General features: G+C 37.8%; 2 protein-coding genes across 3 annotated transcripts; one reads left to right on the top strand and one right to left on the bottom strand.

The window, feature by feature from the left end:
• Positions 1-230: 230 nt before the first annotated feature.
• On the top strand, positions 231-10,457 carry cdc37l1 (cell division cycle 37-like 1). Its single transcript, XM_088435882.1, has 7 exons — positions 231-551; positions 1,569-1,871; positions 1,961-2,048; positions 2,948-3,063; positions 3,688-3,810; positions 5,190-5,366; positions 8,858-10,457. The coding sequence occupies exons 1-7, from the start codon at positions 474-476 to the stop codon at positions 8,972-8,974; spliced, it is 1,002 nt and encodes a 333-aa protein (XP_088292008.1). The 5' UTR covers positions 231-473; the 3' UTR covers positions 8,975-10,457.
• A 1,523-nt stretch (positions 10,458-11,980) lies between these two features.
• Positions 11,981-19,881, bottom strand: ak3 (adenylate kinase 3). 2 transcript variants are annotated; one of them, XM_088434422.1, is made up of 5 exons: positions 19,628-19,879; positions 17,993-18,112; positions 16,659-16,831; positions 14,849-14,967; positions 11,983-13,246 (listed from the first exon to the last, which is right to left on the bottom strand). In XM_088434422.1, the coding sequence occupies exons 1-5, from the start codon at positions 19,773-19,775 to the stop codon at positions 13,135-13,137; spliced, it is 672 nt and encodes a 223-aa protein (XP_088290548.1). In that variant the 5' UTR covers positions 19,776-19,879; the 3' UTR covers positions 11,983-13,134. The 2 variants fall into 2 exon arrangements, with proteins under 2 accessions (XP_088290549.1, XP_088290548.1); XM_088434423.1 differs by lacking the exon at positions 17,993-18,112 and having other exon boundaries at positions 11,981-13,246; positions 19,628-19,881.
• Positions 19,882-19,995: the final 114 nt, after the last annotated feature.

The following is a 19,995-nucleotide window of genomic DNA, read 5'->3' as shown; positions in this document are numbered from 1 at the left end:
GAATTGCATATAAAGTATTTTCCTAATTAATTATTTTTATTTTGTTGATAACTGTTTGCGTGAATAAACCACATTATGTATTTGTTTTGAACTATGTATTTTATTTAAGTTTAAAATTATTTTTTATATTCCTTGAAAGATTACAAAACTATTAGCATACACAAAAATTAAAACTCACAGGAGTGTCTATTGCACCACGTGATTGTTGCGTCATCGTTCATGAGCCTGTTTAGTTGCAGCAGCAGCGCCAGTTAGTTTATGTTGTTGTTCTGACGTTTTGTTTACTGCAACAGTTTTTTTTATCGCATTTTCACTGACACATACATCGTGAGGGGTGGTATATATTGCGGAACGTTGCTGATCAGATCAAACCCCCCACATACTTGATAGGTATTAATTTTACTGCGTCACACTGTTTTGGATAATTCTCTCATACGGCTAGCTAAGCTGGCTAGCGGCTAAGTTTAGCAGCGATGGAGTGGCGGAGCAACAACGATGCGTTGTCCGACACCGAGTCTCCCGAAACGGACACATGCTGCCCCCACCAGCAGGTAGGTTGCTCCAGCAAGCAGCCCAACCACCACCCATACCGATTTTAATATAAAGAAGCTAAAAGTTTGATAAGCCCGATAACTGACATCACCACAAAGTCAAAAGTGGGTGGCATGACAGTTAGCCACATGGTTGTGTTTTGGATTTTTTAACCCTCGCAATATTGTGGAATTATTATCTTAGCATAACTACATCTAAGTATATATTTCATATCCGTCTGTGGAGTGTATCTTGGAGTTTTCTTGTGTAGTACGTGACTTAGATGGTCCATTTTCTACTTGCAGTCCCCTTTAAGTCTCTCATAACCCCCCGCACATTTCCCGACACTAACATCAGGCTGTTGAAAAAGATTTGAGTATTTTTAGTCTTCTCCTTCCAAATAAAGGGCGGATGGGAGTGGTCATTAAAGCCCTAAAGCTTTTATGGCCTAGAATATTTTTGTAACGCGGCAGAGCACAGGTGTCTAACTGAAGGGCAGCGGTGAAATCTGGTTCTTCACGTCAATCTTAAGTAGCCTGCTCACATGCACTGTTTGGGATGAGCAACAAACAGCTCCCTGTTGTATGTCTCTGGAAACCGAAGCACGGACAAAAGTCTTGTTATGAACTAGATGCTTTAATAAAATGGCTTCACATTATTTTATATTAAGTAAGGTAAGTATCATGGAGTTGGTCACATAGAACATTGTTGAAGACATAGTGCCTGTTTATGTTACAAAAACATTTGTAATCATACACTGATCCATTTTAATGGTGAGAACATCTATTGTGATAAACTCCCTGCAATCGGCCCGGTATTTTATCCAAATGCATCACACACTTTACCAGAGCATATTGCACCGTCTTTTACCATTATAAGTTACAGTACTAAAAAAAACAATCTTCATGTGGCCCTCGATGAGATGACCTTTGAAACCCCTGAATCAGACTGTCAGCTGTTGTGTCAGCAAAGAAGTGCATAATTAGAAAACTGTGTCACTCAACCAGTCAATAACTGTGTTCTTTTGCTTTTATCAGACATCATCAGTAGAGCTCTGTAGTTGTGCCGAGGTGTCCTTGTGCCAGAACCAGAAGCAGGATTGTTCGACGACCTCCATGGTGTCCAGTTGGATGTTGGCTGAAGCCCAAGAGCGCCTATGTGCTTTGAGGTTTCACGGCTCAGAGTCCCTGGAGCAGGAACATGCTTGGACTCGAGCTAGTCCCACGGAGCTCACACACACTGAGGAGGAGTGGCTACGCAAGGAGCACATGCTTGGTGGTCAGGAGCCCAGTCGAGGACCTGTGCTGGGTGCTGACGGAAGTTGGGATGTTTTTGATAAAGTGAGTGTGAAGAACGAACGTCATCTGGTTTATTTTCAATGTTATCTTGGTTACATTTCAACAACATCAACGTCTTCTGTCCCCACCAGAGTATCATCAATGTCCAAAATGTACCAGTAGAAGCAGAACAATGCAACACATCGGTCCATGAGTTTGAGCAAGACCTCAGGCACTTTGGTAAGTGACTTTTGGAATCTGAAATGAAAATGAAGAACATTCTCAACTTAATTTTAATGTTAATGTTGCAATATTGTTGCCAGGTCAGTTAATTAGAAAGCCTATAATCCTTTCAACACAGATGAAAAAATCTTTCTTTAGAGATGTCAAGAAAAAGTAAACAATTAACTCTTTCAGTGCCATGGACGAGAATTCTCGTCTTTTAAAATAGTAATTACAATAATGAATAATAAAATTCTCATCCAATACGTTTTTTATAGAAGGTAGCTTGACTAATGCTTTACTAATATAAGTCAACTGAGCACTGTAGCGATAACTGTGACCATTGGATGACCATGTTTCAACACAGATATTAACTACATGCAATTCAAAGTAAGGAATGGAAATTAATCTTTCATATGATACCACCCATATACATAGACATAGCACACAATATTCTATTGACCTTGAAAGATGAGTGAATATGTGAAATATACTGGCCCTCTAGCGGTTTCCGATAACGCTTGTCACTGAAAGAACTAATATAATGTGATTGCATATTTTATAACAAGGGTTGTGTCAGCTGCTGGTATTTATGGCTTTAAGTAAACCTCAATAAAACCTCTGCGGTTCTAAGTAAACCTTTTTTTGGGTGCCATTTTTTAAATAATCTCAGTTTTAGGAAATTCTCACTGCATCAGATCAGAATTTTTTTTTGTAAGGGGAAAAAAACATTCATACAAAAGACTTTGCAAGGCATTAAATATGCGATGGATCATATTAAAGACAGTCATTAAGTGGACAAAATGCGGGACAATGATGTTATCAAATTGTTCCAAATTGTGAAGTCAGCGCATCCATCCATCCATCCATCCATCCATCCATCCATATATATATATATATATCATTTTTTTTTCCAGGTATGTTGAGACGGTGGGATGACAGTCAGCGATTCCTGGCTGAGAAGCCTCAACTTATCTGCGACGAGACAGCCAACTATTTATATTTGTGGTGCATCACGCTGCAGCAAGAAGGGGTAATATTTGAATGATGAGATGGATATGTGTCTTAAATTGGTATTTTGAACTGTTTGTCATGAGCACTAGAAAGCAGAATACCACAATGAGCAGTTCAGCTCCAGGCTCAGCTCTGACAAATGTACAAATATGAATTCCCCCTACGCTTTAATTGTCATGTCTGTGATGTCTATTTCAGTTTAGTATTTTTATATAAAAATAAAGTTGAATTGATTTTTAGTTAATTATATATAATTACTTTTCTTACACATATTTAACAAGCACATGCAGTCCTATGCCATAAATGTTCCAGTTCTTGTTCTTTGATTATCATTAAACTTTTCTTCATTGTCATTGGTACAAGTTAATAGTTGATAGTTAAGCTTTAAATACACGCAAATGGGTTCATTTGGAGTTCAGATGCAAATAAGAGTTGCAGTCATGAGATTTTCTGATATCTCTTGTGATGTAAGGCATTTTTCCACAGGCAACAAAAAGACAGCATTTGTTGTGTATGACTTTGGAGGGTCTCCAGTTTCGTTTTGTTCTCAGTCCACTATTGGGATGATGACACACTCCCCTACCATTTTGTGGAAGAAGCAGCGAATTATCATTGACCCCTTTTTTTTTTTTGCTTTCTGCAGAAGGAAGCACTAATGGAGCAAGTCGCTCACCAAGCTGTCGCCATGCAGTTCATCCTGGAGATGGCATCAAACTCACAGCAGGACCCCAGAGGCTGCTTCAGGCAGTTCTTCCAAAAAGCCAAAGTAAGGCACCCACACATGACTCACCACATTTTTTTTTTAAATGAACATTTTCCTTGAATACAAAATCAGGGAAATGAAGGACTTATTTTGGTTTATGTTTGTCAGTCATCCCATTCACTCTTGATGAAGTTCTTTTAAGTATATAATTTAGGTAAATAATTTCATTTGCATCTCTGTCTTCGGAGAACCACAGAACACACATTTGAGTTAGCCTAGTTTTTTTTTTTTTGGTTGTTGTTTTTTGTCAAATGTTTGTTCATGGATATGAACGGGACCTGTCAGGCTGTCAGCATCAAAGCGTGCTGTCATCCAGCTGCTCTCTCACCAGCCATTTAAAAGCAGTCGAGTATTGCTAGCTAGCGGCTAATTTATGCTTGAGGTTTTGCTGAATGCTGGCAAGAGACACCGTACAATAAAATGCCGGCGTAATTATGTAATTCTTTCGTATCTTCAAATAGCAATTGAATATGGTTACTAGTCAAAATTGTGTTTGTATCGAGTCGTGAAGCAAGGCTCTCCTTCCTCAACATGTTTAAAATTAGCCGTTGTTGTGACATGCTTTCCGGTAACAACTTCAAAATAAAAGCCTTTGTGTCAAAATACAAGCATTCATGACCATATGGTACATTATTCGGTATAGTAACATTTCCTTTTAATTCTTACCACAATTGGTGGTGTTTAATCTTACAGTCTTACAGTAAGACACAGTCAATTCTGCTGCATACGCCATTAGGAAAAGAAAAAAAAAGAACACCCAAAAGAAAAATGATATTTTGTTGTGCAGGGTCGAGAAATCTTGTGGCATTCTAATCTTATGAACTCGTTCCATCTATATTAGACACCAACAAAATTTGCCTGTGCTAAATTTGTAATAATATATAATAATAAATTGCAATTAGCATTAGTGTACTCGCGATTTTAAGGTCAACACACCCCACTTACCTATTAGTTCTCACTGAGATAATATTTTATGTACATTACGGAGTGAATTTTCAATGCGGATATTTTCATTTAACCTATTAAAACAACTTACTTAACTTGGTCAACTTTTTGTCCCAGTCCTAATGCTCTTTTTTTATACCTAACCTATATAACTTCTATTAAATGTCGAAATCCATTTTATCTAAAAAGGTAATCTTACAGTATATGTCAAATACAGACCTTTTAGACAACTCTAAACAACATAAAAAGTTTAGAGTATAAGTAACCTATAAAATATATTTCAAATTGTCTCCCCATCTTGCTTGTTGACACCTTTGCTTATGTTTCAAGTTATTTTGTTGCTCCTTTATACAGCACACTAGTTTGGCTTGATTTACTCTGCTAGTTTCTGGCAACATCACTTCATTCAAATTTCGGTTCCTTCTGTTGCGGTGCAGGAAGGACAAGACGTCTATTTGGAAGTCTTCCATACCGAGCTTGAGGCCTTCAAATACCGAGTGAGAGAACACGTGATCAGGAGTAAAAACATCACTTCCAACAGCACAACGCAACAGTCAAGCAACGGCACAAACTACAGACTGGACGCCAAAGAATCTCAGAGCTCTTTAACACAAGTGAGTACTTTTTTCTGTGGAGTGTGGGGTGTGTTTCTTAATAAAATACCACTCCAAATAATTTGCAAGGAGGGTTTTCCAAACTGGCTGCTCGGCTCGATGAAGTAGTGAATAGCACTTCCACCTCACTGCAATTAAATGACATGAGATGAGCTTGCTGCCATCTTATTTTGAATGTAAGATTAATTTTGCATGCATTTTTGACACTGTTCAACAGGGTGACAGCCCAGACATTATTATTTTATGATAGAGTCTGCGGGTGATATAATATTTGACCATGGGCTTCATTAGGTCCTTGGGCCAGACTTTGCTCATTTTTTTCAATTTGTCATCAAGCTGGTATACTGTACATAGCAAAAGCCTTGATATAGCATAGGCCTTGTTGATTTTTGTTGTTGTTGTGATATTCTTTATTATCACTTTATGCACATGATTTCATCGTAATACAAATTTTTCAAAGGTTTCACCCACGCCAAATTGCTAAAACGTTTCGGGAAACCCGTACACATAAATACGCGTGTAGTTGCTGTACCCAGGTTTGAACGTAGAGTGGCGCCATTGTATCATTTACAAAAGCAGTTGTCGTTCAGTTGTGCAAGTACAGTAAATTTGAAAAAAAAAATACTATAATATCATCATTTTGTCTTATTGGTAACGTCTGAAGGCATATTAATTCTCTATAGGCTTACAATTACACACTGGAGTATATAAAGAACTGTTTACAGTATATGTGCGGTGTGGGCTGTGTAAAAGTACATTTCCCTCTTTCTCTGATTTACCCAGGAAAAGTGTATGGGTGACACCAAATATTAAACTTGTTCAGTATATGCAATCGCAAATCGCTTTTCTCTGGTCTGCTAAACTCCCGCCCCGGATGCTTTGTTGCAAAAGCATGTGTACAAAGCTTCCTCTCCCTTTTTTTGGCCCCTGGTTGCTGGAGAGCTTTGGAAGGAAACTTGGCGCAGAGGAATGCAACCCAGCCTGTTGGAAGTGAAGCTGGAATCTCCTGGCCCTGCCTGTTTGCCCTAGTGTCATTCTCTGTTTTCACATCTCAGCATCAGAGGAGTGCCTGGCGAAATACCAGTGGTTAGCAAATGCGCTTTAAAGAGGCAGAGGGCAGTTACATAAACATTGGTAATAATCCTCTAACAAGGCAACTGCTGCTTAATCCACCCACGGTCTTCCCCCTCTCTTCCTTGCCTCTCTAGTCTAGATATTTATCTGCATGGTGCTAACACAGGAACGTGTATTGGGACCAATTAAAGAACTCAAAGAATAAAGTAATACTTTTATGATAATACATTTGGAATATTATGAGAATAGAGGTTTCTTCATTTTCTATTTGTAATTTTACAGGAACTCTGTATACTAGTATATAAATAGTGTACAGCAAATATTTGTTCCAAGCAATTTTCTTTAATGGTTGAACTAGTCAATAAAAAAGGGGTCCTTCATGCATATTGTTTGCGAGTGCATGCACGATGGTGGTTTTGGTTAAAATTATGATTTTTGTTTTTCTTTTCAAAATTATTAATTTATTCTCATAAACCTGTATTTTTCACTGTCACATTTTTATTTTCTTAATTGTGTCATTTTTGCTTTAACACTATAGCTCTAGTTTTATATATGCAGTAATATAGTTACGCTTTTTGTAAAATGGCATTTTATTATAAAATGGCAACTTTTTAAATATTTATACTAGATGGGTCAAATTTAAAGCATTAACTTTGGCGATTAATTCAAATTTATTGTGTTAAAAAATCAGCAACTGAGTTCTGCAAACTTTGCAACCAAACAGAGTGGAGAGTCACTGGCACAAAGGCAGATGTTTGTCATTTTTCTTTTAATAGTTGCTCAAAAGTTCATTGGAAAAATGGAAAAAAAAATGCACACTTTGCAGTCAGATATGGTACTTTGTTTTTTTTTTCAACAGATACATTTACATGAAAAGAATCATTTTGAACGATTAAGAAAAGTTGTTATTTCAAGTGTTAGAAATTAAATATTAAATATTTTTATGATGATTTTAAGTTACAAGACTTTACTGAAGTATTTGTTACAAGCGTCATAGGAAATTATTTTTGAAGAATCCAATTAATCGTGATTAGTTATGGAATGTGCAATTATTTAGTTAAACATTTGTACTCGCTTGTCAACACAAATTTAAACTTCCATTTATAAGGGAACAGTTTTTTTTCAGCTTTACATTTCTTGTGAAATTAAATGTAAAATTCTTTTAAAATGATCACTTCAATACTCAATGTTATCATATAAAATAATTATGTAATAACAGCTTTGTTTTCCACACTGAATATTCTGATAAATTACAAGTATTATTTCCATTGTTTTTGTCATTTTGACAACTTTTATATTTTTTAATATTATTCATTGGGACTTTGTGTGTTGACGTTTTTCCTAATTCTCTAAAATTACAACTTCTTGTTGCAACATCAGGACTTGTAAAGTCAAATTACTTTTGGCGCGTTATCTTAGTCATTTATCCTCACGAGGGTCGCGGGTAGCTCAAGCCTCCTCCATCTGAGTCAGTGAAGGCACCAAAACAGGTGTTTTAACTGACATTAAAATGCAAAACAATGTCAAGTGACCGCACTCAGTAATAGCCGTTCTCCCCATCAAAACCGTCCTGTTGGAAACCAGTATTCATAACAACAGTTCCACCTCTGGGTGAATTATTTACTATTGACAATACTACTGATGTTGATTGTCTGGCTATGTGCTCCCAAACACACATTTTTGCCACTTAAGTATCATCTATATCAAAATGTTGTTGCTAATTAACAAAATGTTCCTGTTTACTTGGCCGACTCGATGCAAAGTCTCTCCTCCTCAACTCTGGAACCAAAAATAAATTAAAAATCTTGGATAAGGTCAATGTGTATTTACTTTTGCACGGGTAGTACAATGGCTTGCTATCGTTAATTAAATAAATTAATTAGTTAATTAATTAAAATTAACATTTGTTTTTATTCTCATTAATCTATGTCATATATATTTTCACAAGTGCAACTTCATTCTTTAAATTCTTGATTCATAATTGTCATGACCTATTTTTTTCTCATTATGTGTCTTTTCCGATCAAATTATATTCTCATGATAGTTTGTTTTCTGAGTGTTACAATATAATTCTGACAATTCTTATTAAAAAAAAATGTGTTGGCATTTTTCAACTTTTCATCATTTCCACCATATTCTTTTACTGTTATGATTTTGTTCTTCATTTTAATTGTTTCGGGTGTGGCTTTCAGAGATGAGAAAATCAGGTCTGGAAAGTAAAAACCCTGCCAGAATTTGGCTTCAGCCACAGATACCTCGTCTCAGCTCATTTGATTTGCAGGTTGAGTAGAAGCACCTACGACCAAAAACATTGTGGCAGGGTTTTTACTTTTTCGACCTGCATTTACCATCTCTGGTGGATTTCAAACCACCAAGGGTCACTGATGTCACTAAAGCCTCTGTGTTCTACCCTCCAGCAAATGGCGGAGTACCCCCCAAAGCGCTGTATAGAAACTGGACCATTGATAAACACTGGGAGATGGACAAAGGACGATGCCACGGAAAGTGACGATATACGCATGATGGAGACTTAGGAATTGTGGCTGCCTTTCGTCCCTCTTCACCTTCTCCCCATTTAGGAGCACCTTGACATTTTAAGCCCTTCTTAATGACACCTGAGCACACCAGGAATAAAGACCAGCACGATTAGCCATTATTCAGGTCTCCCGCGACCTCTATGCCATCATTTGTCGTCACAGAAACAAGGTGAGTGTTGTGTGACAGTGGCGACCAGGATCCACTTAAAGCAATTTCAGTCCTGTTGAGAAATGGCAGTCTCTTCCAAAAGGCACTGCTAAGGTAAAACAAATCCATCAAATTCAATCAGCATTGAATACATCATGTTAGAGCTGCCATTGTGTTTACGTTCTAAATGGGATTGATCAAAAAACTTACCTGTTTTGAAAGTATTATTTATTTGGACAGTTGTGCTCCGAACAATTGGCCTCTGGTAAATTTCCATGGAATAGTATGTGATTAGCATATGTCAATCAATGCCTTCCATTGCCAATCACAAAAATTGATTGTCTGCAGCTCATACTTTGCCAGCCAGTAGCCAACTAGAGGCTGTCCTGTTTGCAGTGTAGTGCACTCATTCTCTATCATTAACACTGCGCAGGCTACTACTGACCTAAAGGGTAAAGTAACACATAGTATAAATTTGTGCATTTTCTGCACTGTGAAATTGACATGATTATTTTTTTGCGTGTGTTCTAAAGGAATAGGAATTTGGTTTCTTTTTTTCTTTGTGAGTTATCCTTTTTTTTTTTTTAAAGAAATTGATGAATACATTTTTAGAAAAATTGAGCAACTCTAAATTTGAAGAATGTGTAGCTAATCTATGTGATTGGACTTGGATGATCGCAATCATGGATGATCAGTATTGGAATCGGCAGCATATAACCCTGATTCAAACACACCGAAAATATATACTATTGTGTACTATATGATTGCTCTCTGGTGGAAACCTTGTATGTCAAAATATGATCTTTTTTTTTTCAACTTAATATTAATGGTACAAAGTCCACTGCATCTTTTTATGCAATATTAACTAATTCAAAGAGAATAGCTTGAAAACAAATACGTTGCCACTTCTGAATGCAAATTAAGTTTGAGAAGTGTTGCAAAATGTACTTCCGCTTCTTCTTACTGTGGAAGCTGTGTGTGGTATCTGCAGCCTTTTTAATGTCTGGATTCTTTTTTTCTTTTTTTTTTTCCAAAAACAAAACAGGTGGCCTAAGACCTTTAGAAAGGCATTTGTGAGTTTTGTATTTATAATGTTTAAACCATTATCAGGGGTCTCCAAACTCAGTCTGCGAGGGCCGCAGGATCATCATCAGGCTTCCGCTGAGCTTGCTGATGACCTGATCATTTGAATCAGGTGTGTCAGGGAAAGAAACCTGGAAAATATGCAGGACAGTGACCCTCATGGACCGAGTTTGGAGACGCCTGCATTATATTCTTTGAGGGGTGGGCGGTTGCCTGGCTATAGAGTCGTTTTACTCAAGTGCATGTCGATCAATCACCGCCTAATGCCTGTTACTGCTTTTATTTTGTTTGTTTGTTTGTTTTTTTACGAGGTACAAGTGTGCTCAACTGGTCCTCGTATGCTCCATGCGATTGTTCTCGAGAGTCAAATTGAGTTGAGCAAAGATTATTCTTCATGATTCTTCTCCAAATTTAAATTGGTTATGGAATATACCAATACATGCCAATGAATGTACCTGCTGAACACAAACAGAACACATATGTCCCATTGTGATGCGCAGCGAAATGTGTAGATAGTGCAGATGCTAACACCACATGAGAGATGTCCATGTTCAAGTCCCATGTTGTGGATTGGACCAGTGTTTCCCAACCGTTCTAAGGCCAATGCACATATTTTCCATTATTTAAATCTCACGACGCCAGACAGAAATTTCACAAAAAGTACTGTATGTATCAACTGACAAAGATGGTCTTGTCTCAATTTACTCACAAATGTACTTAGTGTGAAATGTGGGTCTGTTTAATTGGACACAACTTTTATTCTATTGCATGAATGGCAACAGATGGATATACAGCTTCAATGTACCTTGTGCCTCATAATGAAAGAGCATTAATTATTTTGCCTGTTAATAAATGTCATAAATAGCTAAATAACTGAAAGTGGATCATTTCTGGTTGGGAATCACAAGTAGACAATCCAAAAGCCAGTGTAGCATCGCCAAGCCAAGGTTGACACTAATGCATGCCGCTTTGATTTTAGCAATATAAGGTTTTGTTTAGTTGGATGTTTTTATTTCTACGTCATCTCCAGTTGACTTTTGTCATGATTGTGGAAAAGGTGCAGAGATGTAAAGAGATTAGGTCTTTTCCAAGAGTGTATGTTTGTGTACAGAAAGATCTTTGCATTGTACTGCACTTTATATTTGACTTTCTTTTGTGACCACGCTTTATATGTTTCAATTAATAAGTTCTCCTCTTGCCGAATTCTCAATTTTGTTTTTACAAGCAGGCTTGTGATAAGTATTCATTTAAACTGTATGAAGGTTTGTTTGTTTTTTTCTCACCACTTTTGAAAGACTGATTTTGGTCACTGTGCCAGTTTGCTCAGGCTTCCAGCTATATGTTAGATATAATAAATTCAAGAGAATAAAGTTTTTTCTGCTGCAAAATGGAATTAAAGAGACCAGATGGTGCATTAAATTATTATTAAATGAAACTAAATCTGTAGTTTGGATTTTTTTAATGGTAAAGGGTTGTCATATCCATGCAACCATTTTTTAAATTGCACTCATCCACATTAAAGCCTATTCCAGCTGAGGAGAAGGCGGTTTACATCCTGATGTGGTTCTTCATCAGTTGCAGGACATAGGATCATCCTTCATAGTCATGTTTACGTCTTGAAACTGGGAGCTATTTCTTAGATGCAGGGTAATACGAAAGGCGACCAGTTTGATGCACACTTTTGAATTTATAAATATGAAAAACAACAAAAACATGTATGTTGGGCCACACTGTAGTTGTCGCCATTCATCTAGCTTGCGGGACCATCTTAACTAAGCATAGCACCACACATTTTTTTGTTCATATTTTATTAATTCATTGTATTCTTACACGAGGCACATTTGCATCACAAGGCAGCACTTCACAAAAGGACACACTGGCCGTAGCACATGGCAATGGTGCTGTATTGTGTTTTTCCAAACAAGGTCCAATTGTGGGGGGGCAATGACAATGATTCTTTCACTAATACTGGTATTTAAAAGATCAAGGGTTCATGAAGGTTTTAACATAAGGTACTACATTACATTCAAAGGCACTGGAGTGAAAAAGTGAGTTTACTGGATCACAATGGTAAACTATTGCACATTCCCTTTTAATAATGGGTAATAATACTACATGAGAAACCATCCCCATGCTAAAATATACCTAAAATGATTTTAGTTTAAGAAGCTTTGTTTAGACTATGGTACCATAAGCCAGGAGTGTTGGCTAAATCAGAATAATTTTAGAAAACATTAAAATACTGTATCTATTGTATCTCTAAAGGGCTAAGGCATAATGTGGAACAGGGCTGTACATAATTCTGAATTTCAAGTAGTGTATTCAATTCAGTTGATACATTTGAAATGACTCCAACCGACAGGAAGCGGAATAGAATTCAATGCAATTCAAAGAAATTTGGTCATCACTTTAGTGACAATGAGATTTTAGATACATTTTTCTTCCCAATGGAATTACAGTGACACATTTAAGTATGAGCATTTTCTTAATGTTGAAAAGCATAGCATTATATCTTCATTTCAAAGTAAAATGGAACAATGTTTTTGGAGTAATTATTTATTAAAATACGCTGCAGGGTAAAATTGTTGCATCTAAAGGTTAACAGTTTCTCAAATTACTTGTCTAAGTCCTTTCAATAAGATTGATAGGAAATTCATGTTGTTAATAGGATTATACAGTATACAGTAAAGCTTCATTTTTAAATACACTTTGATTTTTGCACCATGTTGTGATTCTACTTCCTGTTTGCCACTTCATTTCAAATTCACAAAGGAAATTGGAATTCGGGGATCGTTCTTAATTCAGTCCAGAATTCGGTGCAGCCCTGATATGGAATGACAAGAACAAAATTCACCCACCCAGAACATGATTCTGTTCTGTGTATTAATAAATACATCGTGGCTGGTAAATGTAGTTTTCTCTTCTGCTAAGCAACTCTTTGTTTGAGCACAGAGAGTTTTTTGTGAAGGAAAGCCTCAACGTGGGGCCAGATCTTGTTAGTTTCTGTCCCGGAGAAGGTTTCCAGCACACCTTTACTCCTGTAACACAAAAGATCCTTACAATTAACATTTATAACAACGGGTTTTTTTTTTTTTATTGACTTTTCACAGATTAGAACTTTGGACGTAATGTACTGGAACTTTACAGTTGCACAAATACTGTATTTTGCAAGAATTCAACTCAGTGGGTTTCTTAAGGAGCAGGAGGAATTCTCAAAAGAACACACAGACCAGATTAATCAAAGAATATACTAAGTCAAAAATTACAGTAAATACTTTAAATGTGCTTGTATTTTTAATGAAAGAAAACAATTACCGTTAACTTAAATTTAATACATTAAAAAAAAATGGTGATGTTTATGATTTTTTATGTAGCTTTACAGTAATCACTAACAATTTAATTATTTAAAATAACATTTTTAATTAGCATGTTAATGGGAAAAGCTGAATTACTTTAATGCAACTAATATCAGAAGATTCTTAAATTACATGCACGCCAAGCCACATTTGAGAACATAGAGGGCCCAATTTCAATAGGTGACAATTATATGCAGATTTTCACTATTCGCCTGGTCATACGTCAAGATTCATGCATACCAAAGTCATCCAAGCATGTTTTTATCACTCCCTGTCGCTCAGTCATGCTTAAGCAGAAGTCCCCTTCCTCCACACGATTTGACTGAGACAAATGATTTAATGAGTCTGTCATGGGTGATGATGTACATATGTATTCTAAAAGTGAGCCCACAACTCTACACAACTTGTTTGTTTTTAAAGACTATGAACCTTTTTGAATCTTACTAAAAGGTCAAATGAGCTACAGCCTTGAGGAATGCGGCTCTGAAGCAATCCTTTGGTGAAATAAAACACTTAGAAGGAATGTGCATGCAGGAACAAAATTGCTCTCACAAATATTATGGTGTGTGAGGGGAGTTGGTTGTAGTGAGAGGCTGTGTGTAAGTATTACAGGCAACCATCTGCCCAATTTGACTCATTTATTTCCATGCATGGATGCAAACTAACCTAGTGATGTAATAGCTGGACTGACATGCACCACCTCAAAAACAAAATTAGAAATAAAAAGCATCACGGAATCTACTGTGTTTTCATCTTTGTGTACGTAGGTTTGTTTTTCTGTCAGGTTCCTGAAATATATGTAGTTACAGGAATTGTCAATTACCGGTAATTCATCATGTATTTTATATTTTTATTAAAGGGCACCCATTGTTTTAATACGATATTTGAAAAATACATAGTAATAATACTATATTTTTTTAACTTCTTGTAAGTTTTTCAGCTCTTTAGAAAACTGGCTTAAAATAATTATACATCTGTGTCATTCAATTCTATTTGAACTCATTCCCCTACCATTGATTGCTATGGACATCAAAGATCAATTTTTACTGGGCTGGCAGTGAATGAGTTAATCATCAACTTTCTCTTCCTGCCTTATAAGGTGTGTGGCACCCAAGGAGCTTTGTGCTAACACGAAAGTAGTTGATCATTTGATGAAAACTTCTACAAAGCTTGATTTGATACCCTGATGTAGGATCTGGCTGCAATCTATTGGATATATGGATTGAAAATGTATGGTTAAAGTATACATTTTGTAGAAAAATACAAGGGGGATCTGAGGTGTACCTGTAGTATTCCAAGACGGGTTCCGTCTGGGTTTCGTAGGCTTTTAGTCTCCTCGTGACTGTATCTGGTGTGTCATCGTCTCTCTGGACTAGAAGCTCCCCCGTGACATCATCCCGACCCTGAACAACATGTGATTGAAGGTTAGAGGTCTCATTTGATTGATTGGCTCAACCATTAGCGCTATGTGGATTTATACATCGGAGCAAAGTACCTCTCAATTCAATCATCTCCTCAAGACAAAATGATTGTTTTGTTTTTTTTTCTTAACCTTTGCACCATTGAATACATGAGTTTAACTAAGCAGTGTAAGCAGTTCATAATATCCCAGCGCAGATAAAGATAACCATTAACCATTCACCACACGTTTGTTCTGGTGTAGAATCCCAGTAAGCCATGGAATAAGAACCAGAAATTTGGTCTCCTTTTATGTTGACCTCCCTGATAATAGTTTGAATATGTCCAGCTTTGAATAAATTCTGGTCCACCCTCATGCAACTAAGAAGGGGGAAGCAGGGTGCCATTAACACTGTACAGTGGACATGTGGCACTTCTAACCTCAACACGGGACTTTATGAGCCGGTGGGGAAAATACTTCGCAAATCTCCTCACTTCCACAGACACTTCTTCCTGTAGGGAAGCAGAGTCTGGAAACTCGATGGTGAACTCTTCTATCTATGACAGGCATGTCCAAACCCGGTCTTCGAGGGCCGCCTATACGGCATGTTTTTGATGTTTACATTATCCAATGCACATGATTCAAATGAGCAGAATCGTTATCGGGCTTCTGCTGAGCTTGCTTATGAGCTGATCATTTGACTCAGATGTGTTGGGAAGACAGAAAGCTCAAACACATGCAGTATAGGCGGCTCTCAAGGAGTGGGTTTGGACATACCTGATCTATGGTGTTGAAGTCATTGAGGTGGTCAAAAAACTCCTTGGTGAAAAAAGGCCTCATGTGTGGATGAGATCCGTTCCTGAAGGCTCTGGATGTCGCAGGGCTGTCCACCCCTCTACAACATCGCATGAAGATCCAGGACAGTGTCTCTGGATTGAGAGACCGGGGTGATGGTCCGCAGTGATGCCGACCCTGTACCCGTCTGTTGTGGTAAAGAAGGAGCTGAGCCCAAAGGCGAAGCTTTTGATTTACTGGTTGATCAACATTCCTACCCTCACCTGTGGTCACAAACTGTGGGTCATGACCAAAAGAACGAGATCCCAGATACAAGCTGACAAAAATGGGTTTCCTCCACAGCGTGTCAGATCTTTCGCTTTGAGATAGGGTGAGAATCTCAATCATCCGGGAGTGGCTCAGTATGGAGCTGCTGCTCCTCTGCTTTGAGAGGAGCCAGTTGCGGTGGCTCGGGCATCTGGTCAGGATACCTCCTGGACGCCTCCCTGATGAAGTGTTTGTCACACCGGAAGGAGGCCCCAGGGATTACCCGGGACACACTGGAGAGACCAGGTGTCTCTTAGCTGGTCAAGGAATGCCTGGGGATTTCCCCAGATGAACTGGATAAAGTGGCTGGGGAGACGAGAGTCTGGGCTTCCCTGCTTAAGCTGCTGCCCCCGTGACCCGACCCCGAATGAGCAGTAGAAAATGGATGGATTGATGGTGGAGGTTGTTTTCATCATTTCTTCAGTTTTTGTAATTATTACACAATCACAAAATGTTCACTAATCTTTACATCAATGTGTCATTTCAGCATCTGCCATTACAGCCTTATTTATGGTTGAGCAAAATTATTGATGACCGTTTCCCAGCTCCGAAACATCTGAAACGTTTGATCAGCATAATAAGGGATGTATTTACTGGCACTTTAGGCGGGTTGAAGTCAGTGTTGTATACTCTGCCGCTGGGTAGGTGAGTCCAACGAGAGGACAGTCTCTGTTTAATGGTGTCGAAAGGTACATTGAGATTGATGACCGTGTTCACATTGTAGACTTGATCCAGAGAGTCCGCTTGGGTGACAGTTCGAGGGAAACCTGGAGGTCACATAAATAAATTGGAAAATAAAGTTTCAGAATATCATATTATAGTTCCTTTTTGTCCGTGCAGAGGCATCGATTCATGTTTGTCCCCAACTCCATATGGAGAGGATATCATAAGGTAGCAGGAACGGTACCTTTTTCATTCGGTAACACAAAGAATGGTGCCATCGTGACTTAAAGAATGCTGAATTTGTGTTTTTCACTTCCCAGAAAGCAATATTTCCTGGTTCATGCGAAAACAAAGAAAATCTCTACTGTTTGCATTCTAAGTGACAGGTTTAATCATTATTCAAGCTACAAAACTCTTATGATACAGTATATGTGTTTGCTGCCTTTCAATCCAGAGCCACTAACAAATATGAATAAATGGTATTAGATTCTTATGAGGCAATGGGTTTTCAAATGGAGCGGTCCAGTTCTTATCAGTTCAATGCTTTGAGAATAATATAACCTGCTTGTATAAGACTATGCAGTACAGTATGTTAAGTTTCAACTTCCTGGTTTGTGGTAGGTTAAATAAGATAGCAAGACCATCGCATTGTTATTCGTTTAATTCTGTAGTCATAGGAATGGCAGCGTCATGACTCAACAGAAGTGTTCAATTTGTCCTTTTGACGTTTGTCACTTTGAATGGCTACTTCCAGGTTCACTGCAAAGGGTGTGAAATGTTAGACAGGCCTTTACTGTTTGTATTCCGTGTTAGAGGATAAATTATACTATGACTCAAATGACAATTAGACAAAATAACCTTTTCCACCCCTTTTTTATCCAGAACAACTAACAAAATTACTTTTTGTATGTTCACAGCCTTGATTTATGGATTAATAAAATAGAAGAATTACTTTTTATTTCCTATGTTTTTTATTTTATTCTGAAGGTAGGACTGTCTCCATCCTGTTTTTCATAGAAATTCCAATAACATTTTAGGAATAGATAAATATGCATCAATCATTGGCATTCCAAAGGAGTTTGGTTTGGGGCTTTCATCATGGATTCCTTAATTTAAATTTACACTAACCTGTAAAGGGTTCTTGCACGGAATATGCATTCAGTATGCATCAATCAAAAAAATAGCCTTTGCTAGTAACTGGCAAACACCAAAGTGTCTAGTAGAAGGATTTGTTAGGAATGCACGGGAGAATAAATATTTTTTACCATCTAGAAGCCAGCTCGTCTGCTCTATCGCTCGCAGGTCTGTGAGGATGAGGCGAGACATAACGTGATCAGGCACAAACTGACCTCGATCAATACTCGACTTGAGCAGCAGTCCCAACTCTGACACAAAGAAGCAGAAAGACGAGACAAAAAGGCTGTCAAAACGTACTTGTCCTATTTCATTAGACTATACGGTATATTTGAAACATAATTTGTTATGTCATGCTAAATTACAAAGCACGAAATGTGAATGATTTGTATTCAGTAATGCTATTGCAAAAAATAGATTGTACTGTCACAGAGTACAGAAAAACACATTAATCAGCTGCATTCGAAGGTCACAACACAATAAAGCTCCCTATCTACAATATTTTTCCTTTGGATCAGAGAGGAGGAGGATGGAAATTTCCTGATTGACCTTGCCCACATTGCTGACAAAGAACAATCAGTTTTACACTGTAATAACCACATTACACCACACCAAATTAACACATCTGCTTCAAACTGGGAACTGTGTAGAAATGTTAACCGCTGGCCCAACTTGCTGCTCCTATTGAATATCATCCATCCATCTATTTCCAAGAGTGCTTGTCCTTTTTAAGGTTACGGGTGAGCTGGAGTCTATCCCAACTGACCTTGTGGCAAAGGCAGTTTACTCACTCACTGGACCGATTCCCAATCAGTAGCCATGCACATATAGACAAACAACCTTTCATGCTCACTTTTACACCTATGGACAATTCAGTCTTCAATTAACCGAACATACTTCTTTTTCGAAAGCGGTTTAAGGCAAGGTTACACAGAGAAAAGCCCAGATTTGGCCCGATGCCCTTTGTACTGTGAGGCAGACATGTTAACCACTGGGTCATGGTGATGCATGCAAGCAGAAACACATATTTTATATTTATAATCCATTCTAAATTGTTTAAAGAGCCTGAAAGTTATTTCAAGTCCACCAGTCTCCTCCAGCTCCATGAGCCGCAAAACCTGGAAATAATTTGCTATATCTGATTCCATTCAACCAAATAAAGATGTGCAATAGGTATGTATACATCCATCCATCATTCTTCCATCCATCCCACATGTACTGTGTACATACTTGTTTTGATTTTTTTTCTTTGTTGGAAATTACAGGTCAAAAATAAAATAAGTTATTCCTAGGGAGATAATTGTTTGAATCCTATGTAAACTAGAGCAAGGGCAAGGATTATAACAGATGTTTTCACTTCTAAGTGTTCTTTATTAAAAGGTTATTGATCGTTTACAATTGTGCAGAAAGCAGCAGACTCAACGTGATACAATCACATGTATTTTACTCTATTCAAAATCAATAGCTACATTGTCGTGCTTATCTTTACAGCTCTTCTAATCATTCCGTTAAGGTGACACTGAAGAGGCCTTCTTCCAAAGTTCAGTCAGACCATGTTAGGCCAAGTGTTTCCAGTGCAAACATGAAACTAATCCCAGCAGCATAAGAGGCTGCAAACCAGTTTGAGTACTACTCCCTGTGTATGCTGCAGATAAGAAAGGAGTGGTGGTCTTATCAACAAGCCACCAAAATACACCCTATTTTGTGTGCACAAATTAATGGTGATAAGCTTTCTGATTCCATGCGTGCATCAAGTGTAAACTTACCAGTTTTAGCGTTGATGTTGGCCCTCAGAATATCCCCACTGGAGATGTGTTTGAGCCCAAAACTTTTGCTTATTCGCCCAGATACCGTCCCTTTTCCGGAACCCGGGGGTCCCATGATGACTGCACGGAAAATCCTCGGTAGAGCCATATCGACAATGCCGCTTTCAGTATTCACTTGCCGAAGTAAGAAAAAACTCCTTCTTGGATGCTCGGTGAAGCGAAGAGTGGCCCTGATGGCAACGCAAGTGTGTGACGTCAACTGAAATAGGCGGGACTAGTCTAGGTGACTAGACGGGGTTCAATGGCGTTAATCTGACTCGCAAGAGGAGGAATTTAGTCAAATTAAAAATAATTAATGGGATGAATAT

This window comes from Hippichthys cyanospilos, chromosome 15, assembly GCF_059441005.1.
Source record: "Hippichthys cyanospilos isolate Australia breed blue-spotted pipefish chromosome 15, RoL_Hcya_1.0, whole genome shotgun sequence".
NCBI lineage: Eukaryota > Metazoa > Chordata > Actinopteri > Syngnathiformes > Syngnathidae > Hippichthys > Hippichthys cyanospilos.
This window is presented reverse-complemented; position numbering and strand designations above follow the sequence as displayed.

Excerpts from the sequence above, each read along its gene's own strand:
- cdc37l1 (XM_088435882.1), top strand. The coding sequence starts at position 474 with ATGGAGTGGCGGAGCAACAACGATGCGTTGTCCGACACCGAGTCTCCC. Across the intron at positions 1,872-1,960 it reads GTTGGGATGTTTTTGATAAA|AGTATCATCAATGTCCAAAA; the intron begins GTGAGTGTGAAG and ends TGTCCCCACCAG. Across the intron at positions 3,811-5,189 it reads AGTTCTTCCAAAAAGCCAAA|GAAGGACAAGACGTCTATTT; the intron begins GTAAGGCACCCA and ends GTTGCGGTGCAG.
- ak3 (XM_088434422.1), bottom strand. The coding sequence starts at position 19,775 with ATGGCTCTACCGAGGATTTTCCGTGCAGTCATCATGGGACCCCCGGGT. Across the intron at positions 18,113-19,627 it reads CAACATCAACGCTAAAACTG|AGTTGGGACTGCTGCTCAAG; the intron begins GTAAGTTTACAC and ends TCTTTGTGTCAG. Across the intron at positions 14,968-16,658 it reads TCAACCCGCCTAAAGTGCCA|GGTCGGGATGATGTCACGGG; the intron begins GTAAATACATCC and ends CATGTTGTTCAG.